The sequence below is a fragment of the Eutrigla gurnardus genome (assembly GCF_963514095.1).
Source record: "Eutrigla gurnardus genome assembly, chromosome: 18".
Classification (NCBI taxonomy): domain Eukaryota; kingdom Metazoa; phylum Chordata; class Actinopteri; order Perciformes; family Triglidae; genus Eutrigla; species Eutrigla gurnardus.
The window spans coordinates 14723467-14750253 of NC_139929.1; the positions used below are offsets into that span (position 1 = coordinate 14723467).

Here is a 26787-nt window from a genome sequence, read left to right on the forward strand (position 1 = left end):
TTTTATCACAGATTGTTGCGATTAAAAAACAATATATTGATTGTGGTGAATATCCTCACGTATGAGTTATAATGTCATCTAGCTCGCTGTGGTAGAGAAGTGAAAATTAGAGCCTTTAAAAAAATACTGTAATTATAGAAGAATAAAACTATGTTGATGCATTTTTTTTTTAAATGTATGCATGAAGACCAAATAATTACCTCATTTAAGACAATTTCTCATTAAAAACAACATTGACTAACCAAAGATTTGCATCCCATCAGTGATGCAATATAATACATGTAAGGGAGAGTAACTCCAGTATGTTTAAGTGGCATTTTAAGGTTTGAAGCACATTTTGATTATTACCGGGGTAATATCGTGAAGCACAATTTGGCCAGGGTAATCGTGACATGACATTTTCATATCGTCCCATGCCTAGTCCTTAGCCTAGGAGTTGCTATTCCTTGTCCAGGAAACCACCTGGTGTGGAAGACAAAGTCACTGGCACAATGGTAGACCACAGTAAACCCAGACACATATGAGCGACCAGACTGGCACAACACAACCAATCTACAACCAGACTACTTGCTAGCTGTTACCACAATATGTTATACTATATAAATGGCTTTACACAGGTGTATAACCTGCACAGAGTTTGGCATTGCATTGAGTAATACGTTTTTATAGATGAGTAAATAGGAAAGCTTGTGCGTCGTTAACATTCAAGCTAATATATTATCTATGTGCTGCAGTGAAGCGAGTGCAAAGCTCCTTGGCTGTATGTTAATGATAATGCTACTCATAGTAGCTATTTGACTGAGGATCTCTACCTCATATCTGGGGGTCCACTAACATATGTGCTATACTTAGTCACAGTAAGTATCTTTTGTGACTATTGTAACTTGATGCTGGAACCAACAGGCTTGAAAATAAACTGCACACTCTTATGATGCATTATAAATAAACACCTTGGCTTGTTTATAACGACTTTGGCGATTCTGTTCATTTATGGCTTTAACTCAGTTTTCTGTTTCAGTGAGTTCTGCCGAAACGATTCATGCTTAAATCCCTGCCGTGCATCTTGAATACTTTTCCCCCCCTGATATGAAAACTATTTTTAAAAGTAAAATTCCCTGATCATCAACTTATTCTTAAAAAAAAATATGGAATGATTGTTTTTTGTTGTAGTAGCAATTAATAACAGCTAAAATTAACACACAGGGAAGTTAATATCTAACAACCTAGAACTTGTAAAATGTATAGCGTGTGTTTGGGACGGTTGCTTTTGACTAAGCTGATGATGGCATTTTGTTAAACTTGTGCAACTCAACAGGGTTGAGTTAAGAAAGTGCAGTTGCCTTATATCTAAAGGAGATGAGATTGGTTTGGGTCTGGTTCTTCTTGGTCGTATCAGACGGTCCCTGCAGAGTCTGGTGCAGGATTGGATTTAGGTGGATTCTGCTTCATGGTAGTGAAGAAGTCCACTAGCTGAGTTGGTACTTCTGCCAACACACTCTTTGCCAATGCTTCCCGAGGAGCCTGAAGTGCGAAAGGAGGAGTTAGAAAAAAACTAAAAACCCTTCATATTTACCACTGATTTAACTTAATGAAGGGAGCATGAATGAGAAGCAGAAAGTCAGGTAGATTAAACATTCCTCCTTTTAGATCTTTGCTTTTCAATTTTGACTTGGCACTTATTTTGTATTGTCACTGTAGATTGTTTTGTCATTTCTTTTGAAGTTTTGTCGAGCTTCAACCCGACTGGAAATGAGCTGAAGATTCAGGCGGTCATAACAGATGGTTGACCAATGGTCGACTACGGTGTACTACAAAACAAGAGCTTCATTGACTCACTATGGGTATGCTTTGATTGTGTGATGAGTCGAGACAGAAGGCCTTAAACTGGTAATGTTGAAAATATGAAAATAGCATGCTGTTATTGTATCCATGCTGCAAGTATCTAGATAATATGCGTTGACATTTGGCAAGATAGCAATTAGAATTGAAGAAGTACAGAACAAAACAAAATATGTTTAAGATCCATCACCAGTGCTTCAGATCCTAGACAGAAATACAACAAAATGTATTGAACTCTCTCTCTCAGCATGGATGATGGATCTTTAGAAATAACAGTTGGAATGAAGAAATGAGCATGACAAACACTACATGAGAGGATTCATGCAGTAAGGTGGTTACTCCTATAGGCCAAGCAAAGACAAAGGTGGTGGGGTTCATGACTAAAATATTTAGGGTACCCCTATGAAGGATTGGGATCGTGGGGAGGCTTCAGTTTGAATATACTGAAGAAGGAGGCGACTTGCTGAGGTAACTCGGCCAAAACACTTTGGGCAAGAGCCTGACTGGGTGCCTGAAAAGAGATAAATACACAGGGCGCACAAGTAAGCTAAGTGAGATCTAATTGGACGGACGGCGGATCCCTGTTTGGGCATGTTTCTGGGCATGTTTCATGATTTGTAATCTTGAAGCCAGTTAAGCAATGAAATGCTTAGAAATAAGCGTGTAAATGCATGCAATTCATTAAGAAATCAATTTGCAGAAATCAAAGCAAACCCCATTCACATGTTATATAAAGCAATCTGTGATATAAAAAGATATCTCATGTTTTCTCTGTGACTTACGTTTTGGAACTGCCTGAAAGGCACGAACTGCACGATGTCACGCATGGCAGCCTCGCCGGTCTGAGAGCGCAGACGTCCATCGTCTCCGTCCAGGAACTCCATGGCACTGAAGTCTGCCCCTCCTACTCCCACAATGATGATCGACATGGGCAGGCGAGAGGCGTTGACGATGGCACTGCGCGTCTGATCCATGTCTGTGATCACTCCGTCAGTGATGATCAGCAGCACGTAGTATTGCTTGGGGACGACAACAGCAGAGGTAGAAGATCTATTACTAACTGGCTCAGCTGTTTTAATAAAGACCCGAATCCTTCTTGCATTGTAGGATCAAGGTGTACTGGATTTCAATTCAAATACAAATATATTTTTTGTTAGTTTTTGCAGTTTTTGAGCTGCCAATGGCTGTTGAAGCTGCGAAGAGCACTGTTCACTTATTTACACCAAGTTTATGTATGCACATGTTATTAGAAAACGCCTGAGAGGCTTTTCCAATGTGGCACATCTGGATGTTTACCGAGAAAGTAAACAACTTGTGCAACAGGCCGTCCATCCATCGTCTACCGCTTATTCTGTATTCAGGGTCGAGGCGGGGCTGGAGCCAATCCCAGCTGACATTGGGTGAAGGCGGGTTACACCCTGAACAGGTCGCCAGTCTAGCACAGGGCCGACATGTAGAGACAGACAACCATTCACACGGGGAGAACATGCAAACTCCACACAGAAGGAACCCGAACCGGGAATCGAACCCCTCTCGCTGTGAGGCAACAGTGCTACCCACTACACCACCGTTCAGTCCAAGAAAAAAAATTATTATTGGACTTTTTACACAGGACTGGTTCAACAAAATAATAAAATATATATATATAAAAAATAAAAACTCACGGATGCAGTGGTCTGCTGGAGGGCTTGCTTAGCAAAGCAGGCTACATGGTTGATGATAGGGGAGAAGTTGGTGGGACCGTAGAGTTTGACCTGGGGCAGACACACCCTGTAGGCCTCCACCACACCTTCAATACCTATGCACAAACACACACAGGAGGGAACATACTTGCATCAGCACACTACAAACTCTGTACGACTGTGTATTGTAAATAATTGTCTAAATGAACCGGCAGTGCAATGATTGTTTACATACCTGTACAAAATGGATTTGATGGGTTGAAATTGAGAGGAAACTCATGGGAAACCTGAAAGGAACACAATATCATCAGATATCAGTTCCTGCCGTACTAACATAAGACGATTCAATCGGATTCAAACTGCACGTAAAAACAGCAGTCATGTCTGTTTTGCATTTGTAGTTTGAACAAGTCTTACCTGCCAAGTGGGAGGAATTTGGGCTCCAAAGCCAAAGGCAGGAAACATCTTGTCACTAAACAGGAGGGACGAATATTAGCAAAATATTAGCATGAGTGACAGAATAGTTTGTCAATTGTTTGATGTGCCAAACATACCTGTCATAGTCCTGGATGACATTGCCCACAGACCAGATAGCAGAGAGGTACTCGTTTACACCCTGAGGACTAATGTAATGCAGAGACTGAGGAGACTTGGGATCCCCATTGGAGCCTGTGAAGTCAACAGCCACCTGACAAAAACATTCAGGGCATCAGTTTAAAAAGTTTATTAGGGGCCCAAGAACACAAAGAAGAGGCATTCACAGAGAAGCCAAAACTTACAGTGAAGTTGATTTGACAGCCTCCCATAATGTAGTCCAGGAAGGTATACTCCTTCACCACCTACAAAATAAAACATCCCAAATCAAAAGCATTACAAAAATTGTAGTATTAATCACGGTAAACACATTCTGCATACAACACAAATGAAATGTACTCCACCTGACATAGCTTCACACTGACAACACCAGAGTTCTTGTAGCCTTTCTTCTTCTGTTTCTTTTTACTGTTGATACATTCAAACTCCGCCTGAGGACAAAACACAGCAGCATGGCGTCAATGTGAGGAGACCATAAAAAGTAAAAGTAGTATGTTGGAAAGTTACATTTTTCTTGGAAATACGGTCGTCAATGCTCTTAGCTAGACTCATTCATAGGTCCTTCACTAAAACCCAATGGAAATACAATGACGCCAAATAAACGTACAATGGGAGGCCTCAAGCTGGTTGAGAATGTTTGAAATGAAAAGGTTATTACATCTAAACAAACAGCGTAAACACACATACATACTGTACATATATACATACATACATACATACCGGAGACGATCGCGACGCTTGTTGAAAGCGTGTCATCGTGGTCTCAAAGGATCCAATAAGATCATGTGAGCCATCACTGTCATAGTCATAACACTCAACCTGGAAAAAAGGTAGAGCATGGTGAGCAAACCAGAAACCTATCAAATCATTCACACAAAGAAAACAAAAAAAACGAATTAAACAAAAAACAAAGCAGTGTTCACAGTGAGATATGCTGATTATCCAAAGTAACTGGGACAATTCAAACTACATTTCTCCTCCAATCTATTGGGCTGTAGACAGATCTTAAAATCTGGGGAAACCAAACTAACTTTTTGTAATTTTTCTGAACTGACCCTTTTAAGTTTATTTTTTTTAAATGAGATGGAGAAAACAAAAGCAACAAAAACATGCAAAAGTGAGATCGGCTTCTTTCCTGACATGTTTGCTTCAGAAGTTAAAACAACCACATCATCAAACTAAATTACTAAAGTACTAAATTAACCGCAGCAATGTTTTGAGATATCTGGGAAAGCAAACATAATTGTGCTCGGAAAAATATTTACACCATCAAAAAAGTTTGTATTATGTCATAACCATGAAAATACATAACGCCACTGAACCACGAGGATCTATGATTGCAGGTCCGTTTAAAGAAAAAGGGAAAATGTACTTTTATAGGTTTCTCCATGTCTCCTCCACAGAGAGACTGCAGAGGGATGCGAAAGGGTTTCCATGTTGGATTCAAGTTGTTGTTCACCACCTGAGGACAGAATTTAGAAAAGAATGATACAGGTGCAGACAAACTTAACAGACTCTTCAAGGCAACTCAAATCATATTTAGTCATCCCTCTTTGTTGTATTATTGACACACAAACGTACGTGTGTAGTGTGAAAACACATTCACACTACACACGTATGTTGACGGACCGTTGCCGGATGAGGGAAGGCGTGTCTGGTGCATGGGGGGGGGGAGGGAGAGTTGCATAACGTGATCTGATTGGCTGACGGATCCGTCGGCGCCTGAAAAGTTACATTTTTGTCAACTTCTCCAACGCAAGCGATGCAACAGAGCGGACCCACAATTAATTTCGGCATAATGTGATGCAAGCCCATGCAAAGTCAATGAGGTCCGTTAACGGAAAGGTGTTGTGTGTACGCGCCCTTAGAGATGTACCAAGTATACCAAGTATAAGTTGCTTGTTCTGGGGCTGCTGCTGTTTCCTGATTCGAAGGGACTTTGAGAATGGAGTCAAAGGCCAAATCCCAATCCCCTAAGGTCTAAGTCCTGAACCCTCGGGGACTTAACTGACATCACCTGGTAAATGGTGCGTGAGAGGCTGTGAGGGCTTGAAATGGTAGAAATACAAATGGGACAGTACTCTGGATGTAACTTTACTTTGATGACACATAATAAGTCATCTAAAAGTGTTGGTTTTTATTTTACAGTCTGATCTGAACGTCTTCCAGGCTCTTATCGCCTTATCACCAATACCTAGCCCCGAACCGATTCTTTTATTTTATTATTTTCCGAGATGATGCGGCTGCACAGTGAGCACTTCAAGTACATTTCAGTTATTTTCCGTGCGTCAGCTTCTGCTCACACACACGGAGCTCAGTGTGACGGAGCAGAGACAGACAGCAGAGAGTCCACGACCTGAGATCAGGTAAATATTACAGTACTTGTAACTTTGTTTCCAAAGCTGTCTGTGATTTGCATGATTGTTTACCTCGGTTCTGTGAGCCAGCTGCCATCCAGTCGCTGTCTGCTTGTAGAATTCCAGGTAAGGGTCGGACTTCCCGAAGAAATCCTGTGAATTAATAAAGTGACCGGTATTTAAAATAATAATAATGCACCTGAATGTTAAAAAACAGACGACAGCATCGCAGATTCACCCATACCTTGTTGTCGAGTTTCCTTGCTTCAACCTCAAAATTGGCCACCCTGTTGTCTTTTATTTCTTCTGCACTTATCTACAGCAGAATAAAGGATAAATAAATAACAGCACAGAAAAACATACAATAATGAAACATTGCTCTCTAGCTCTCTCCGCCACTTACTGTGATGGTCCCTTTTCCTGCAGGAGACTTGTTCTTCAAGACGAGTGGTCGGGTCAGTTTCTTACTGGACACAACCTTCAAGCAAAAGGAACGGCAAGTTAACAAAGAAGAAGGTGCTGCAGCAAAAGCAGTGGATGAGTGCAACGCAGCACAACACAAGCACCCAAAACATCCAGGCCGGGTGAACATCTCGGGTCAGATTACGCTGATAAAGCTTTCACAGCAAAGGCTTATCAGGGATGTTAGTCCTTGATCTGTAACATTGTATACATATATGTTATGTCTGACTTGCTGCACTGATGTCTAGGGCTGCAAATTTGTCATTTTGGTCTTATTTGGCTAAGATTTCTTTAGTTGTTTAGTGACTTTTTCATTCTTTTTCATACTGAATGACTTATCTACAAGAAATGTATAGCACATCTCTGGTAAACACAAGATTTAACGTGATGCTTTCATGTGATTCTTCGTGGACTAACTGAGCTTTTAATATCTGTCAATTATTATTTTTGTATGAGTGTTAGTCAGCTAAGAATTGCTTTGGCCCCAGACAGCCTGAGTGATGCCAGTTTATTATGAGTCTCTATACTGCTGGGAAGCGTTACCAAATGTTACTTCAATGAAATTGAAAGTAAGGAATTGAAACCTTACTTTCAATTTCTTTATGGTTAGGCTTTATGGTTTTGACAAACCATAAAGCCTAACACTCACAAGTGGATTTATTTATCGTCTTCAGAAGTTAAACCATGACATGTATGAGAGTGAAAAGTCTTACCTGGCCCAAGGTGCACTCCAGTTGCCCCAGGAAGTCATCGTCACTCAGGTCAATAGTTTTGTTGTCGATGTCATAAATCCCAAACTTCAGTTTCTGCACTATTTCAAAGTAGTAGTCGATGACAAACTTTTTTGCAAACTTTGGGCAGAGGCAATTCTGGACTTTCTCTGAGCGCGCCACCTGTTATGAAAGGTTGGATTGCTTGAGTATTGTGCACTGATGAAACAGGAAAAGGACATGATGTGTCTGCTGCTTTACCTAACACTGACATTTCCATTTTGGGGTTAATGATTAACACTGTTAAGTAAGAGCAACTGCCACCCCTTGGAAAAATGTACTATTTCAAATGTCCGGCATTATCTGTTATTCGGAGCAGGGGTGGTTTATGAGGAATCAATGTTATTTTGTATTGTATGTGTTTGACATTCAGACAAAATGTAACCAAGCAAATATCAGCAGCTTTACACCAGGTCAGGGATATCAACTATAAATGTGTTATTAAATGAATGCAGATGGAGCCAACCCACTGACCTCATACCACTGGGAATCAGAGCTGCTCATTAACAGGACACACAGGGGGTCGGATTTGGACCCGATGTCTTTGTCCAGGAGATTATCACAGGACACCGTCAGCTCCACCTTCGTTACACACTGGGCAGCCATGTCTGACCAGGGAAGAGCTGGAGAAGCAGCACGGGAAGAGAGGGACGTTAGTATGGAAATATATTTTAATGCATTATTTAAGGTTCCTTCAGGCACAAACTTGATGTAATGACGGATAAAGAGAGTAGGTCCTAGTTTAGATGTCTTAGAAATGTGAGTAAACACGCGCTAGCGTTACTACTTAGAGATAATTACATATTGAGGGCTTTTGGCGTATTGTCGTCACGATCTGGCAACACAGTGACAGTAAGTTACATTACGTTCTCCAACGTCACGCCCCAACCAAGAAATGTAAAGTTTACGCTAGATAGCTTAACACATCAACACAAAACCGCGCAGCCATGTGAACCAGTAGTTAAATATGTCTCGTGGAAAATATAACACGTTAACTTGGCGCTGATAAAGTCTAACCGGTGGAAAGATTAAAAGCTAACGCTAGCAAGCTAACTGGACTAGTAAATGCCAACTTAACTAATAGTTTTAACACGTTTACTTCCACATATAAGTAGATGCCGATATAAAGTCAAACTTACCGTTAAAGTCGCGAAGGCTCACAATAAGAGAATAGTTTGTTTGGTGTTGCTAGTGGCTCGAAATGCACGTTACACCGACTTAAGCAGGATGGTGTCGCCCTCTCGAAAGTAAAAGGTTCGCGTCTCTGAGCTCTGCGCTCAACCTACCAAAACAACGCCCATCAACAACGACACATCGTTACGTCAACCGTAACGCGTTTCAAATGGTGACGGCGCCAATTTACTGCGGCCGAATTTAACGTTATGTATTGTCTTCACCAAGTATTGTAACGAGTAGAGATGATTGTTGTTATGAATGCACAATCATGACAGTTCCGAATATTCCGGTGGTCACGGCGCGTGCTGCGATAAACGTTTTATTTTGAAGTGATCACCGGAAGCTTGAGTGGCGCGCAACATAACTGTGATGTCATCAAAGCCAGCGGAAATTTGCAGCAGGAAATCACAGACATATTTACAACCTGAAAATCTGTAGGCTACCTGTACTTATTATACTCAGAATTAATCATAATCATAATTGCTGTTATCTCAACCACCAGCTCTACCAGAATAAAACAACATACCACATCTTTCTGTGATTATTTTAAAATAATTGAAGAGCCTGGGCTGTAGATGTGACCATTTCATGCCACTGAAAGCACATGATTATACGTTTGTGATAACCATCAGTTAAGTGTAATGTCAAACATAATAGTATACAAACACATTGACAATAAAACGAAGATGTATGCATTGTGACTACAATATTGCTCAATAAATGTGTATGTTTGTGTTAAAAATTACAATTGTGTTAATTTTATTTTAGTTGCACTTTAAGACAGCATATAGTGTTGCGACAAGTTGCTTGGGTGAAAAAATATTTAACTATATGAATCATTACGTTGTGACAACACATACATATATATTTCTTTAATTTTATGACATGAAGGCAGTTGCAAACATTTTTTATTTAAAAACATATAATGAATTTTGTAGGTTCAATTAGAGTTCCTTTTGTTTCTTACGAAGCATTTATTTATATAAGATATTCATAAATGAACGTCCATGGCAAAGACAAGTATAAGACAATGCCACAGGGATTGGTGTATATCAAATATACATACAACCTTGAAAAGTATTAGGCCATTTCATACGTTAGTAAAGTTTTACGACCACTTCTTATGACAGAATTAACTCCTACTGTACACATGCACTGGTGCAAACATGCATTTTACAAAATTAATGTTACTGATATAATAGATTCTCCTTGTTAAACATGTAGCACAAAATATGTCAAATCAAATACGCATAACAGTATTTTTAAAAAAACGTAGAAACGTAGAAATCAGCAGCGGATACAATACAATGTAATCAGCCAAATATGCAAAAGACGGTATTCATTTAGGCAAAGTTATTAATCCATAATGTATGGATCCATAATGTAAACATTACTGAATTGTATTTGACATAGCATTGTTTTGGAGATGCTGGAGGACATACTGGCAGAAACATGGAGAACACATGAAGTACTCCAGCTCATTCATGTAGACATTCTGACCAATGAGATGGCTGGTAAAAGCTGCCTCAATTTCTCCACAAAAATGAAAAGCCCTTGGATCAATTCACACTGGTTTTGTCTTGATGCATTGGACTGTGCAGTTCAATCAAATAAGATATTACCTAAAGGCAGTCCTGGCACTTGAGTCATAAAATCATATGTAAGTGTCACGTTAAATATCTATGTTAAGTACACGTTAACAAATATTAGGAAATGTTTGACAATATTTGTGTTCTATGGCTATTTACTTTTACTATTGGTAAATAGTATTTACAAATCACGGCATGACTGCCAGATGGATGTTGCATGCTCATCAGACTGAGGAGAAACGTTGGTCCTCAGGATATAACACTGGGGGGTGCTGATGCTGTGAGGTCAGGGAGAGGTGTGTCGCTGTGGGGAGGCTTCAATCTCATGGTATTAAAGAAGCCTGTCACCTGACCCGGGACTTCTGCCAAGACACTCTGAGCCAGCATTTCTTGAGGACTCTATAGATAAGGGGAAGACACAGAACCGCATGAGAGAAGCAATGGGCTGCAGAGATTATATGGGTTTGAGGAATTGTAATGTTTGATTAGTGTAGGTTTCCTGAGGTCAGTTGCATTGATGAGGAACTGCAATATACAGATAAACGTTGCACAGCCTTACAAACAGAGTGATGTTTCATCACTGACGGTGGCAACACTCTGATGTTTGACATAGTATCATACCGCCAGTTTTAAAACAGCATGTGCTGTGGTATGATAAAGTAAAAACTAGCTCAAGGATGCTCACCACAGATAAAAAAAAATCCTGAAACTTAGAGTAAATAATTTAAAATTGAACTGCCAAAAAACCTGCAATAATGAGTTACGCTAATGAGATCAGTAACTACACTAGTACAGATTATGCAAGTGTAATGCCTCTACTGAAAAATAAAGGTTTGGATCAAATGTGGAGAGGAAGGAGGGGAATGTGGTCAATGAGACACTGGGGGTACTCCTACATTTCTAGGAAGGGCTGGGGTCGCTGGGGGGCTTCAGGTCAAATAAATTGAAGAAGGAGGCCACTTGGTCAGGCAACTCTGCCAGTACACTTTGGGCAAGGGCTGCAGTGCCTGCCTGAAATCAAATGTTTAGACATTCAAATGGGTGCATTATTTAATGACTTTAAGTAAGCTCATGCGGGGCACGACAAAAAATACTTTGCTTTATGATATAGCTTACATTTTGGAACTGCCGAAATGGCACAAACTGCACGATGTCGCGCATGGCAGCCTCGCCTGCAGCAGAGCGTAAATTTCCATCGTCTCCGTCCAGGAACTCCATAGCACCGAAGTCTGCCCCTCCTACTCCCACAATGATGATCGACATGGGCAGACGAGAGGCGTTGACGATGGCACTGCGCGTCTGATCCATGTCTGTGATCACTCCGTCAGTGATGATCAGCAGGACAAAGTATTGCTGTGAAACATTGACATAAGACAGAACGACCCAAGAAACAATTCATTTCACCTTCAGTTATAGGTTTTGTGTGAGAACAAAGAACTGATTGAGCTACTTCCAAACCAATAACAAACATTTGTACACAACAGCCACAATTATAATATTTAAGGGATTGTAGACTTCCAGCAACTCACAGAGGCAGTTTCCTGCTGTATGGCTTGCTTGCCAAATTGGGCGACGTGGTTGATAATTGGGGAAAAGTTTGTTGGGCCGTAAAGCTTCACCTGAGGCAGACAATGCTGGTAGGCTTGGACCACACCCTCTATACCTAAAAATCACACACACACACACACACAGGTAAACAGAACTCAAGTGTTACAGGACATGTTGAGTATATTTTTATCAATATATCAATATTTCCATGTGATTCAGCACAATTGTAAATAAACAGCAAACTGCAACATGACAATGAATTTATGGGAAAAGGAAAAACTGCTGAGCAATTTTAATTTCATTATGTTGTGAACTTTTCTGATATTTTCTTTCAGATTATTGATAAATTGTTAATTCTATCTACAACAATATAAAACAAAATCATGCTGCGAATACATTTTTGCTTGATAAAGGACTTGAAGGCTTATTATTATTATATACATTTTGGTTTTAGAAGTAACATGTATATTTTGAACATCACATGCCACATTTTCAGTGGAAGAACAAATTATGCCAATCTCGTGTCATACTATGCCAAAACAAATGTGGAAGAGCTAAACATCCAACATGTGAGATCACATTAGCTTTAATCTTTTATCACCTGCACAAAACGGATCTGATGGGTTGAAGTTGATGGGAAACTCGTGGCTGACCTGCAAACACAAACAACTATTAATCTGGATGCCACAACAATTTGCCTGAGTGGAGAAAGGCCTATACAACTATCCAAGTATGTTTCAATTAACACAAACAATCACCTGCCATGAAGGAGGGATCTGGGCTCCAAATCCGAAAGCAGGGAACATCTTGTCACTACAGGTGACAAAACCACAACAACAGGTGTTATTATCCAAGTAGGTCTCCTTAGACTAAATTACCTTGTGATGGAATTTTATCGTTCAGACATGTGTAACTTCTGGGAATCCTGAGGGGCCGACACAAAAACCTGATATTCCCTGTTAAACTGACTAATTTGCTAAAGAAGTAAAACACACAGCTATGCTTACACGATTCTATTTTGTTTAGAACCTGAATACTACTTGTATAACTCTAAGTACCTGTCATAATCCTGGATGACATTACCCACTGCCCAGATAGCAGCCAGGTATTCATTATAGCCCTGAGGGTTGATATAGTGGAGGGACTGGGGAGAGCTGGGATTCCCGTTGGATCCTGTAAAGTCAATGGCAATCTGCCCCAGAGGATGGATAAAAACACATTGCACAATATCATAATAAATATGTTCTGAACACAGTAAATCCTCTATATACAGTGTAATTGAAAAAACAACATGAAATGTAAATATCAGGGAAAGTATAGTACTCACAGTGAAGTTAATCTGACAGCCGCCCATGATGTAATCCAGAAATGTATAGTCCTTCACTATCTGGAAATTAATAGGAATGACAGGAAATCATTGAACTGTTCAAAAAATGTATATGACATACATTCTGAGGTACTGCACTGTAGTAGTGTTTGTGTTAAAAAACTACTAGATACACAGTTAGTGCGGAAAAATCACAAATGTACTGTTAACGTCATGTGATCATCTCTTTATCTTGAAACTTCTAAACAAAGAAACACGTTAGTTCAGGCAAAAAAGAAAACCACAGTACCTTGCAATGCTTTACAATGATAATACCAGAGTTTTTGTATCCCTTCTTCTTCTGTTTCTTCTTACTATTGATGCATTCAAACTCAGCCTGAGAGGAGCACAAACACCAAGCATTGGGAACATCACCGTCAAGCTTCATAAAAGGCAAATATAGAGATGAAAATAAAAAAGGAAATGCCAAGACTGACGCCCATATAAAGAGACAGCGAGAGAGAGACACAGAGAGAGAGAGAGAGAGAGCTCACCGCATATGATTGTGATGCCTGCTGTATTTGGGAGAGCGTGGTCTCAAAGCATCCAATAAAGTCGTGAGACCCGCTGCTGTTGTAGTCATGACAATCTACCTAGGAGACACAGAGAGTTAGGACAAGTTAATTCTATGGAGAGCGGATTAACTGTCATCAATGTGTGAAAACCAAAGCGGATGATTCAAAAGGCATGCGTTGGGGGTGAAGCTTCAAATGTAAGACAACACCCTGATATCGTAGGAGAAACAAACACACGCAAGCCTTCTAACTGACAAAAGGAAAAGAGAATGGTCCCGCTACCCCCTTTAGAGCAAGACAGAGTTCCTGCTGCAGCTTCTGAGTACCTTCAGTGTTGAGAGAACAGGCAGAATGGGTCTAGGCACAGCTGGGAGCTGGATTAGACAAACCGTGACGCTACAGTCAGTCTACAAGATGGATAGCTAAGAAACTCATGGGGAACTAAAAAAAGGATCCATCTTAACGGAACGCTTCTACCTTTTGAGATATGTTCCCATTGGTCAACATACCTGTTGCTCATAATGTTATTTATATCACATCATTTTAATATTCTGAATGATGGTAGGCCACTAGCAAAATAGGTTATGTCTGTCAACAATATTTCATATGCTTTTACAATTCATGGAGCCAGGTTAATTGTAATCAACAACACATTAGTTTTTGAGAGTTGACTTCTACACATAAGCTTCATATATCCTATGGAGAATTAAATTAATACTAAAAAACAGCCCACTGAAAATCAATGACACGTCACATGGGATGAATGTGGTGATCATGCTCTCATCGTTTAACAGCTAAGTTGACCAATGAACCAAACTCGTTCATGTATTCCTTTAAGATAGATATAGATGTGTAAAGGGCGTTGGCCTTAACTGCCATAGACACTGCATCCTTCACGTGAAGAGCAGTCACGCTGGAGACAGTAAACTCACTTGCACTGTAGACTGGAAAGCATCTCTTCCTGACAAGTGTGCATATACAGGGTTAGAGGATGGAAACAAAAAAAAATCAACATACATAAACTAAAGCTAAAATACATTTACTTATTTGTACCAAGATGATCAGAGCCTTAGATTTACACGAGAGGCAATCAATACAACATAGGCAGGGTTCCTTTGGTGGCCTAGATTCAGTCTTACTATGATTTTACATGACAAAATCAAAATGATTCAGTGATCAACGTTGATGTTTAGCTGAATGTTTATCCTGGATGTATGAGACCAGCTGTGAAATAGAGTTGGTATCAGTTTAGCCAAATCTCCACATCACTTCACCTCTGGATGGAAGAGAAAACAATGCTGGAAAATGTGAATCAATTCAGTAAAGATAATCCATCACTGAATGACAAACATTTACATGTTGATAAGATGTTCCAGTCACCATTTCCTTTACACACTTGGTGACACTCCTGAAGCCAGGATGAGACAGGAGGGACTGTAAAAGGTCCTGATAGCAACCCTGCATATTATTATTATTATTATAACCTTTATTTAACCAGGAGACACCCATTGAGATCAAAAATCAGGTAGAGAAAGGCTGCTGTGTCGTCAGTCACAGTGCTTTACAGTCAACGTGTCAGCGTGTCTGTACCTTTATAGCTTTCTCCACGTCACCTCCACAGAGCGACTGCAGCGGGATTCGGAACGGTCTCCATATTGGATTTAGGTTGTTTTTCACCACCTGCATGACAGCAAATATTTAAAACCATAGTAACCATTGACATGCATACAGTATACACTTCAAAATGTCAAGACAAAGTTATCGTCAGTAATGACATCACTTGCACATGTACTTTCCAAGAATCCTTGGACTACAGAGCTGGGCAGGGATGACGTATTTTTATAGGCTAACCCTGGAAGTCCGCATTACACTGGTTCCCTCAACAAAAAGCTTGATGGGATTTTTCCATTGGATTTTGGATTAGTGTGGAAAATAGGCTCTGTGGCAAACATAAGTTTATGATACCTACACATTTTGTTAGGCTGAGATCGTCTCCATTAAGGGGACACCACTTTTATGGTTTTTGAAGCATAAATGCAATCAGCAGAAGTAAAAAGCTCACGCTGGGCCCTAAACTAACGACATAAGAGTATGCATAGCAGGGCTGTAATTAAGACACTATGTAGTCTCATTTAAATACTTGTTAGCAAACGCCTTTTTAAATACACTTACAGGCTTCAAAATTCAGAAGAGGGGTATCTACTGACATATTTTATACTGTAGAACAAAAATATTACCATATTTTAACTTATTCAAAATACATCAACTTCAAGATGAGGGATCCCGAGGTGCAAAATTGCTAATACATTTTAAGGTTTTATCTATATGATGCTACGATGACAATGAAGATATACGTACCTCTGTCCTGTGAGCGAGCTGCCATCCAGTTTCTGTCTGCTTGTAGAATTCCAGGAACGGGTCGGACTTGCCAAAGAAATCCTGGAAATAAGTTGGAAAATATTATGCAGCTGCATGAAATAAATGGCATACTTCTACTTAGTAATGATGTGATGTCTTGGCATGTGCAGAATAAAAATGCTAAGAACAGCAGTCTAGCTGTTCACCACGTATTAAGCTTTCATTAATAACTCTTTAATCCTTCCTTCACTGCTATACTGAGTGACCTGATGGTTAGCAGTGGAATGGCTTTCCTAGATGTGTGTGCAGCAGGTAACCTGCTTCATGCTGCCTTCACTATAAACATAAACATGTAGGAGAAACACTAGTAAAAGCAAATTGACCAATCACAGGGTTTAAAAAAAGATGGACGTGTAAAGGGTTTACTACGTCTGTGTAATAATTTAATATTATTATTAATTTATTTTAACTCCAACAGGATCATGTACAATATTTAAATGTTTCTGAATTCCTAAAATAATGCATGTGCAGTAGCAATCAATACCTTTTTATCCAGTTTTCTACCTGCAACTTGAAATTCCACCACCCTGTTGTCTGTCCTTTCTTCAGCACAAATCTAAAGAAATGAAATGAAATAAGTGCAAATACAACAAGGAACACATGAAATACCTTTAATACCCCAAATGTTATTGCTCATCGGATTGACAGTGACTCACGGTGATGGTTCCTTTCCCTGCAGGTGACTTGTCCTTCAGCACAAGTGGTCTCTTTAGTTTCCTTGTGGAGACAACCTGGGCAGAAAAATACTCTTCTCAATCACAGAGTTATCCATCACTGGAAGTATAAAAAAAGGGACTCATTTGTGCATGTTAAACCCTTAAGATGAGAAAGGAGCATGATGATGAATAAGCATTTATGTTGATGACTTTCTGCAGTAAGCCAAGGGTGCTGACCTGTCCCAAAGTACACTCCAGCTCCCCCAGGAAGTCTGCATCTTGCAGACTGCAGTTTTCGCTGTCAATGTCGTACAGTTCAAACTTCAGCTTCTGCACCATCTCAAAGTAGTAGTCAATGACAAAAGTCTTGGAGAACTTGGGATTAAGGCAGTTCATGATTTTCTCTGTCCGGCCAATCTAACACAAATGCAAGTTTCAGAGTCAGTGACTGTAGTTTTGTACATACTGTGACACTCTTTTTGACACACAGCAAATAGATGAGGCATCTCCACTACGTACCTCACACCAGTTAGGCCCCGAGCTGTTCATGAGAAGCACACACATGGGGTCAGACTTGGAGAAAGTGTCCTTGTCGAGCAGATTCTCACAGGACACGCTCAGTGACACCTTGGTCACACAGTCGGTGACCTTTGGCCCCGGGGGTCCACCTGCAGCCATCACACACGCACACACAGACACACAGACACACACTCACAGACCTGATGACAAAAAACACAGTTTAAAAAGATGAAAGGGAACATTTGATTACACCACACTCACTTCTCCAAGTTATGATTGCACTCTGATTAATGGCTTATATTGCCTCATCCCCCTGTTTATTTAAAAAAAAAAAAAAACGTTAATTCTGTCCAGTCTGACTTAATATTTCCTCAATGTAGTTTCCAAAGTTTGGTAATCGACACGCCCATTACGAAGGACTAAGCAAACTCGACGAACTTCATTGAAAAAAGAATCACATTCTACATTATTTATTAACAGTTAATAGAAATGTAGAACATGTTATATACGATATCCTATGATTAGTTAGGGGTTAGCTGTAAATTCGGCCAACGCATAATGCATTTACAACCCCTTTAGTCTAAATAACATAAAGCTGTGGATATACCCGCCGCGACCCGCGGTGTTATGCGTTTTGGCCACCCGGTGGATGACAGCGTTAGCTGCTGTATGGAAGCAACGTAAACCCTTCGCCGCTGTATTGAGCAGTCTGTCCGTTATAAAGAGAACCGACGTGCATTAATGTAGTTTAGTCAGTTAAGTTTGACGTAACGCCAGTGAAACGTCGACCAACGGCGGGAAGTCGTCCCGAAAGACGCTTTGCTGTTAAACAGAAACAACGCAACTGGCTTTTACTATGTAACGTTAGCTTGGTTCACACCCATTTTATTTCGGCTATAACGTTAAGTCACATGATACTAAAGAAAGTACGATTTCAGTATAAGACTCATTATATAAAACCCCTAGAACCTCCATGCCCCACGTTGTATGTATTTTCACGATACCAAAACTACTTTTCTAGCTTATATTGCCTACCGTATTAGCTAGCTGTGCTGCTGTGGTTTGGTGTTTGTAGCAGAGAATGCCCTGACTGCAGCCCGCTGAGCGGGGCGGTGCCCAACGCTGGAGGACTCCACCTCCCATCCTCCCCTCTGACAAGTCTCGTCTGCTTTTGGCCGTCAGTCAAGTGCAGACACTAGCGACGCATTGTGGACGCTGCGCAAATATTAGAAGGTAGAACAAATAGTGAAATATTAAACACCTTCAGTGTGTACCGATGATAACAAACACTTTGAGAAAGTCATGCAACAAAATGAAAGGCCTAATTCGCCCAGTCATCAAGCCTTCATCCTGGACTTAAAACACTGTATTTGTTCAAAGCTGTGATAGTCAGACATGAACTGAGCATCAACAGATGCCCCACACGTCGATTTAATAGAGAGTTGTGGTTCAGTGATGTGGATGTGAGAGATTCACTTTCAAAGTGCGAGATCAAGAGAGCCTTGAATCCCCATCAGCCTTGGTATAACGATCCAATGACAACAAATACACATTCATTCAATGGTAGTGAGTATGCATTTTTTTTATTGACAGTTAGTATATTAAACATCACGCTCTAAGACCATACACAAATGAATCTTTCATTGCATGCACAGATGCAACCAGTTCTTGTGTCAACAAGATCTAGGTGCTGACACGTGACCCACCCAGCCTTTCTGAGCTCACTGGCAGGACAGACAGAAACCACTATGAGCCCGCTGCTTCCACAGATGTGTAGAAGATTAAGACATCAAACGTGTCTCTGAGAAACATGTTTTACAGCAATCAGAGGTTGCACAAAGTAGCAGCAGAGAAGAGGTAATTACAGGGAAAAGAAAGAGAATTATTAACAATTAATCAACAAAGCTATGCCACCATGTCAAGCATCATATGAACATGCATTATACAAGCTATCATGGCACTTGGACAGAGTAAATCTTCTTTTATGAACTTCATCAATTTAAATATATATATATATATTTATTTTTTTAACCCAATTCATTTGTTGGCATTTGTTTTTGCCTTTCCATACAGTAAATGCAGAAAGAGGGTGCAGAAGATGCAGATAAGGTCACTTTAACCCCATGTCTAGGACGGGTCAGAAAACATCGACTGTCGGGGGTTTCATCTTGTAAGAATTGAAGAAGGAGGTCACTTGATCAGGCAGCTCCGCCAGGACGCTCTGGGTAAGAGCCGTGCTGTTTCCCTGCAATGGCAATGTTAACAGAATAAAAACTCGTCAGCCATGTTTCGGACCATGTTTGCTAACATCTCATGCTTATCAATGAAATCAAAGGAAGGTTAGATAGAAGGCACGTGTTGGTACATTTATGTAAACAGAAATTAGCAGGAAGGGCAGTAGGAGTTGCTTTCAAGAACCAAATTAACATTAAATGTACGTCCAAATCAGAAAAAACCTGTTGAATAGTATAGGATTGTGAAGTATTCTCAAATTAAAGGTGCTCTGAATGTCATGTATTGCACTTGTATAAATCACTGATATGTAAGTATAATATCTCTTGCTTACTTGGAAGTCTCTGAAGGGCACAAACTGGACGATGTCTCTTGCGGCGACATCACCCCGGGATGAAGAAAGCAATTTGTCATCGCTGTCGAGGAACTCCATTTCGCTGAAGTCTGCCCCGCCCACCCCCACGATGATGATAGACATGGGCAGACGAGAGGCCTCCACAATGGCGTCGCGTGTCTGATCCATGTCTGTGATCACTCCGTCTGTGATGATGAGCAGCACGAAGTATTGCTGCAGATGGAGGGAGACAACAGACGGCCAGATATGAAGTATAAGTACACAATCATTAAGGATTCAAATATTATCTTATTCCTACTTTTAGCATTTTACATTTCCAGTTTGTTGTTGCCACTGAACCATTAGGACACAGACTACATTCTGCCTGAATAACTTTTTTATACTCATGTATAAAACATGTAAGATTTTCATTTCATTCATACTGAGATATCAGCAAGTGAAAATATGTTATTCAAATAAATGCAAATCATAATTGTTTCTTTATTTAAAAAAAAAAAAAGTGAACAACTGAATCTAACAATTATTGTCCTGAAATTTCAATATGACCATTGATTGTGTTTCTTTTGAGAAAATAATTTTCTTACTGAGGCCTGATTCTGCCGGAGAGCTTGTCTGGCGAAGCAGGCGACATGATTGATAATCGGAGAGAAGTTGGTGGGGCCCCAGAGCTTCAACTGGGGAAGACACTGCTGGTAGGCAGCCACCACACCCTCTATGCCTGCAAAACACACACACACACACACACACACACACACAGAGATGCCTCATTACTGGACAACCTAACAACCACACGCCATCATGTCACAGGGTTGGACTTACCCGCGCAGAATGGATTTGCTGGATTGAAGTTGACAGGAAACTCATGGGAAACCTGGAAGTATGATTCATAGAAAGATGAATATATGAGTCACATTATTCCTATGTCTTTGAAGGCTTATCTTGTCACAAACCTGTGGTCTTACCTACTTTATAAAATATTTTCATGGCTGACATGGATAAAATCACAAACATCAATAATTAAGCTGTTTTAAATATGCATTACAGCCAGGTCAATGCCATAAAATATGAATAAAATCATTCTTATAAAAGGTAAAATATACAATTTTAAACCCTAATTGAGCAATTGATCTGATTTTTGGGACTCATAGTTTACAATTACACATGGTTACTAAGGATAGACACGTGACACTTTTATTCATATCCTCTTGACTGAGCATCAACCAGTTTGACAACACATCATTAAATTAAAAAATATTATTGAAAAATACATGCGGTAAACAAAAAATAATGGGTGGATGAAAAGAACCCTGTTATAATTTACCAGCTGCTCATGAAGAGTTTAAAGTTGTTTTTATTTTTTTTTATACCTGCCAAGATGGAGGTAGCTGGGCTCCAAAACCAAAGACAGGGAACATCTTGTTACTTCACAAAGATAGAGAAAAAATACAGGTATATGTATAACACTGATAACACAACACAAGGCACATCAGCTCTGCATCAACGTCACAGCGACATTTAAGATAATGTAGGATGAAGCATAGTTTGGGTTTACCTGTCATAGTCCTGGATGACATTACCCACTGCCCAGATGGCGGTCAGGTATTCATTGTAGCCTTCAGGGTTGATGTAGTGGAGCGATCTGGGGGAGCTGGGATCCCCGTTAGACCCTGTGAAGTCGATGGCAATCTGTCCGGAGTCCGAGAGAGGACAAGGATCAAGATACGGGAAGCTGCTCAGTGAGGAAATGCAAATATGTAACACAGTATATACAAAGCAGAGAGGCACGCTACCTGGGAATTATTGTAAACTCTGACTAATCCAATACAATCATTTATTTTAGTACAGCCAGTATGTCTGCTGACTAAAAATGTGAACTTGAATAAAACATAATAACATCTTGGTTTTGACATTTCCAAACTCACGGTGAAGTTTAATTGACAGCCTCCCATAATATAATCCAGGAAGGAATACTCCTTCACCACCTGAACGTGTAGAACATTAGTGGTTAGAAAATATATTCAAATACAGGGACACAAATTGTCTTTAACATGTAATCTTTTTCTAAATCCTTACCTGGCAGTTCTTGATGCAAATGACCCCGGAGTTTTTATAGTTTTTCTTCCTTAACTTTTTGGGGGATATGCACTCAAATTCAGCCTGCAAGTGAGGACACGTGTCACATTTAAGCCAGTTAAAGTAAAACAGAAACAGGCCTTTTATTGGCTTACTAATAACTTTATTAATAAAGTTCTCACTGGGGTATGGTGTGTTCCAGTCTGCATCTCCGCCAGAGTCGCTGTAAAGCTCCCAATGAGGTCGTGGGAGCCGTTGACACGGTTGTCGTAACAGTCGACCTGAAGAGGGAGATATCTTAACATATATTTCCATCTAAATCAAATAGCAGAATTAATAACTAAGAGCTAAGAAATGTGCGTTTCGTCAGCATGTAAATGTATTTTTTTTAATAGGATGTAGATAGCATGTCTTTTCGGAGACTACAAGAAAAAACCTCTACACTGCAATGGGAAGCATCTCTGGTCAAAGATGAGATATACACATAATTAAAACATACAGTATTCACTATTTGTACTCAGCAAGGAATCCATTCTCAGTATTTAGTCCAATACCAGTTCTACACTAAATTACAACGGTCAAAGAATAAATCACGTCTCACTCTTAGCTATCAACATGTACAGTAAATGCAATGGGAGTAGCACAAGTGAGTAAAAACCAAACCAAACCAAAATGCACACCTTCAGGTGGGGACGCCATGAACCGTGCGCACAAACACACGTCCCTTATCCAGCTGGGCTGCAGCATGGTTTAAGTTTGGGGATCAGTGCAAGATGAAAAGAAAAGGCGATAACAAAGCGAATCATTAGTATGTTAGAGTAGAATGATCTGAAAAATAAAAAGGGCCGACAGAATCTACCAAGGGAACAGGTTGTGTTAATGGGCTGCGTTTTACGGGGTTAATTAACTGAGAGAAGCTAAATTACCTTCACAGGTCTCTCCACGTCTCCTCCACAGAGCGATCGCAATGAGACCCGGAAGGGTTTCCATACTGGGTTTAGGTTGTTGTTTACCACCTATATAAATGGGATACGATGAGCCACAGGTCCATGACAATTCTGTGCGAGCAGAGGGAGTTGTTTTGGTAAACGCGTACCTCTGTCCTGTGAGCCAGCTGCCATCCGGTGTCTGTCTGCTTGTAGAATTCCAGGAACGGGTCGGACCACCACAAAAACTGCACAACCATCCAGGAAATCATTTGCAGTACTTGTATTGAATGATAAAATCGTACTTAAAATGACCTATATTACCTTTTTGTCCAGCCTGCGGGCTGACACTTCAAAGTTTGCCACTCTGGTGTCTTTTATTTCTTCAGCGTGGATCTATTTGGGGGCAAAAAACAACAAACAAAATACACTTTGGACAGTGAGGGATAACTTTTTAAACTTTTCAAACCCAGAAATTGTGTCAATATACTGTGATTGCTTAAACTATATACTAAAGAGAGAGAAGCAAACAATCAAAGATCATTATAACAGCACAAGGTGCAGTTATACAATATGTCAAATCCCAGAAAGATGGTGCTATTTTATGGACATTCTGGCCCAAAGAGTGGTAACTAGGATGCTGGTTATTTGCAACAATCACATCTAAAGATAAATCACAGTATCCGTTGGTGCCTTAACTTTTCCATGGACCCACCCATAAATTGTGTTTATCACCATTTGTACCCTTGGATGCAAAACTGTATCTGTTATTATGGATGCTGCATACTTTATATACTTTTATGCAGCCTCCATAACAACACTACCAAAGCACATTGCAGCTAAAAGAGTCTAAAAGAGTCCACTCACTGTGATGGTCCCATGACCTGCGGGCCTCTTGTCCTTCAGCAATAAAGATCGAGTCATCTGCTTGCTAGAAACAATCTGAACACAAAACACTGGAAGTGTCACAGAACAATGAACAGGTGGCAGAATATTTCTTTCCAAACTGTACAAGGTGAAGCTCACCTGGCCCAGGGTACACTCCAGCTCCCCAAGAAAGTCATCATCACCCAGGTCATAGGTGTCATTGTCAATGTCGTACACGCAAAACTTCAGCCTCTGCACCATCTCGAAATAGTAGTCGATGACAAACTTCTTGGCAAACTTTGGATTCAGGCAGTTCAGGATCATCTCTGTGCGTCCAAACTGATTTGCAAGGAAAAAACAACATGAGAAATGTATGTCAGATGACCCAGGCTAAATCAGAAGTCACATCCATACATATAACAGGGAACATCAACTGCTCATTTCAAGTAACTGAACTCATGTCCATAGCGTGTGATTTTTAACCCCCGTCACCGAGTACAGACCTCATACCAGTGGGAGCCTGAAGTGTTGATGTACAAGGCACACAGAGGATCAGACTTAGAGAAGACGTCCATGTCCAGGAGCTTCTCACAGGAGATGGTCAGCTCCACCTTGGTGGCCAAATGGGTGGCCCCCGGCATTAGGGCCCCACCTGAGGCCATGGCAGCTGGTGGTATGAACATAATCACAGTTAAACATTACATGTTGTCAGAAGTGAGATTGCATACGTACATTTACTCAAGGTTTTTGTTTGTATTTAAACATTTCAACTTTGTACTCCACTCAATTTCAGAGGGAAATATTGTACTTCATCGACAGGGCTGAGAATAAAGACTGCTTTAACTGATACTTAAAATGTTGTTGTTCATAACCATTTCTATGGCTTCACTCCATCTCCTCCAATGAGTGTGACGGATTATACACAGGAGGGGTATTGGTGCTTTAAATAACGTTAAGTAACATCAGCAAATAAAAGTAGTGATCGTTCAGTAAAATGTTCCCTGTGAGTGTTTACTAATATTATATATGATGGTTCTGCATCAATGTGTATGTTAATACTGCAGGTGTTTAATGTTCCAACTTCAACTACTTTATATAATGTGACAAAAATATGACAAGTGCTTACATCAGCTAGAATCAACGAATTTCAACCATTAATATCATGAAATTCATCCATCAAATCATCTGCAGCTTCAGCTCTGCACAGAGCTGGAGAAGGTGGTGAGATAATCAACAATTCAATCAAATTCCTCCCAACATTATGTCCCGTCTGTCCATCCTGTTTCACTCAGAAATAAGTCACCACCTGGAAGATACTCTTGAAATTCTCTTTCAACTCGACCTTAATCTACAGCAACGCATCATATGCTATGAGATCATCATCTCTAAGAAGTCAACAGCCCTGTTGGCTTTTTAAGAAGTAGAGCGAAGCCACTGGGGATGCACACCCCAGAGCACTCTAGGTGCCGGTCTCAGACCAGGATAAATGGGGGAGAGTTGCGTCAGCCGTCAGGAAGGCCCAACCTATGCAAATACACGGAGCATAAATCAAATTTCAACACTAAATCGGTCGAGGACCAGGTTAAAAATGACCGCCTCTGTTACTGTTGGTCATCAGGGGTTGCAAGCGGAAACCTCAGTGGAAATTTTGCGAAAAGGATGGAGAAGTCTGTGGTGGATACATGATGGTATGTCCAGAAGAGGAAGAAGCGAGGTAGCATCAGATGATGATTTTCAGTAAGACTTAAGAGGAAGAGAGGTTTAGGAGAGAAGGCCGTGGAGTTTTAACTAGAACGCAATCTCGTCACGTGAGACGATGCCTGAAGAGTGGGTAAGAAGTGTAATGGATGCTAATGGATTTTCATGGACGGTGGACGACCAGCAACAAGAAAGAGACAGGAGGCGGAGCTGGAGGAGGCAGGTATATGGAGGAGGATGCTGAGGATGGAGCTGCCTTGTAAGAGGAAAAGAGAAAGGCCAGAGATGAGCACAGGAAGAGATGATGGTGAGCAGCCAAAAGAAGAAGATGTAACTTAAGAAGTAGGAAAGTTCTCAACCAATAAAGGAACCCTACATTTGTTCAGTCTGTCACCGACATTCAAACATGTATGACATAAATGGGTTTTACTGCACATGGAGGGTATGAACAACTGTAAACATAAAAGTAACTAAAGCAAAAAAAAAACCTGTATTTACCTCGGAAATTAACTTAGTGGAGTAGAATTATAACGTTGACTGAAATTGAAATATTCAAATAAAGTACAAGCTACTTCAAATGTGTACATACGTGCAGTACTTGAGTAACCTTAATGTCCGTAACACTTACATGTCCTGTGTTAGTTATTTTAGGAGTGATTACAGGTTTCTGTCGTTCACATGTTTGCTAATCTAACGTTAGATTCCGTTATCCCGTCGTTACCTTTGGGTGAAGCGGTTATCACAGAATATAACGTTACTTTTGACACAACACAAATAAAGGTTAAAAAGTGTGTGTCGCTAATGTTGATAATATGACAATCATAATAATGATATATAAGAAAAAACAAACCTGGGGCGTTAACTATTTAGGACATGCAAGCAGTGCCAGTTAGTGGGTGTAGCGATGCGTGGAGCACCAACACGAATGCCATCCTATACGGTTAGCAGCAAGTCGCACATGTTATTTCTTCATATCAGTTGAAAGCTTACTCACACTTATTTACCTGCTTAGTTGTAGAAAATATACAATTTGTGCCTGCCTCTGGTGGTAATATATATGGATACGTGACGTTATCTGACAAGAGCAGCTGAGCGCAGGGAAGAAGGGGAGGAGCCGCCTCTCAGCGTTGCTCAGCTAAGGTAAC

The 26787-nt window shown here is 40.3% G+C and overlaps 2 protein-coding genes across 3 annotated transcripts; both read right to left on the reverse strand.

Moving 5' to 3' along the window:
- Positions 1-40: 40 nt before the first annotated feature.
- On the reverse strand, positions 41-8994 carry LOC311028935 (copine-3-like). Of its 2 annotated transcripts, XM_084033747.1 has the most exons (17): positions 8844-8994; positions 8179-8327; positions 7648-7827; positions 6876-6950; positions 6717-6788; positions 6545-6625; positions 5488-5577; positions 4836-4934; positions 4460-4546; positions 4301-4360; positions 4076-4209; positions 3939-3993; positions 3757-3808; positions 3504-3637; positions 2622-2858; positions 2238-2350; positions 41-1521 (listed from the first exon to the last, which is right to left on the reverse strand). In XM_084033747.1, the coding sequence occupies exons 2-16, from the start codon at positions 8308-8310 to the stop codon at positions 2240-2242; spliced, it is 1599 nt and encodes a 532-aa protein (XP_083889873.1). In that variant the 5' UTR covers positions 8311-8327; positions 8844-8994; the 3' UTR covers positions 41-1521; positions 2238-2239. The 2 variants fall into 2 exon arrangements, with proteins under 2 accessions (XP_083889873.1, XP_083889872.1); XM_084033746.1 differs by lacking the exon at positions 2238-2350.
- A 1724-nt stretch (positions 8995-10718) lies between these two features.
- Positions 10719-26776, reverse strand: LOC311028872 (uncharacterized protein; the record flags this gene model as incomplete). The annotated part of the gene is made up of 32 exons (XM_084033667.1): positions 26647-26776; positions 24448-24611; positions 24104-24283; positions 23945-24019; positions 23402-23473; positions 23248-23325; positions 23078-23167; positions 22334-22432; positions 22152-22235; positions 22001-22060; positions 21631-21764; positions 21446-21500; positions 20898-20949; positions 20663-20796; positions 20058-20291; positions 19644-19736; positions 18259-18313; positions 17492-17682; positions 17210-17389; positions 16973-17047; positions 16801-16872; positions 16257-16337; positions 15489-15578; positions 13878-13976; positions 13634-13720; positions 13345-13404; positions 13076-13209; positions 12776-12830; positions 12619-12670; positions 11999-12132; positions 11586-11822; positions 10719-10868 (listed from the first exon to the last, which is right to left on the reverse strand). Exons 2-32 carry the CDS (start codon positions 24604-24606, stop codon positions 10719-10721), a joined length of 3351 nt encoding a protein of 1116 aa, XP_083889793.1. The 5' UTR covers positions 24607-24611; positions 26647-26776.
- Positions 26777-26787: the final 11 nt, after the last annotated feature.

Coding starts and splice junctions, on each gene's coding strand:
- LOC311028935 (XM_084033746.1), bottom strand. CDS start 8,310: ATGGCTGCCCAGTGTGTAACGAAGGTGGAGCTGACGGTGTCCTGTGAT. Junction 3,809..3,938: donor AAATTCCTCCCACTTGGCAG/GTAAGACTTGTT, acceptor TGTTCCTTTCAG/GTTTCCCATGAGTTTCCTCT. Junction 3,638..3,756: donor ATCAAATCCATTTTGTACAG/GTATGTAAACAA, acceptor GTTTGTGCATAG/GTATTGAAGGTGTGGTGGAG.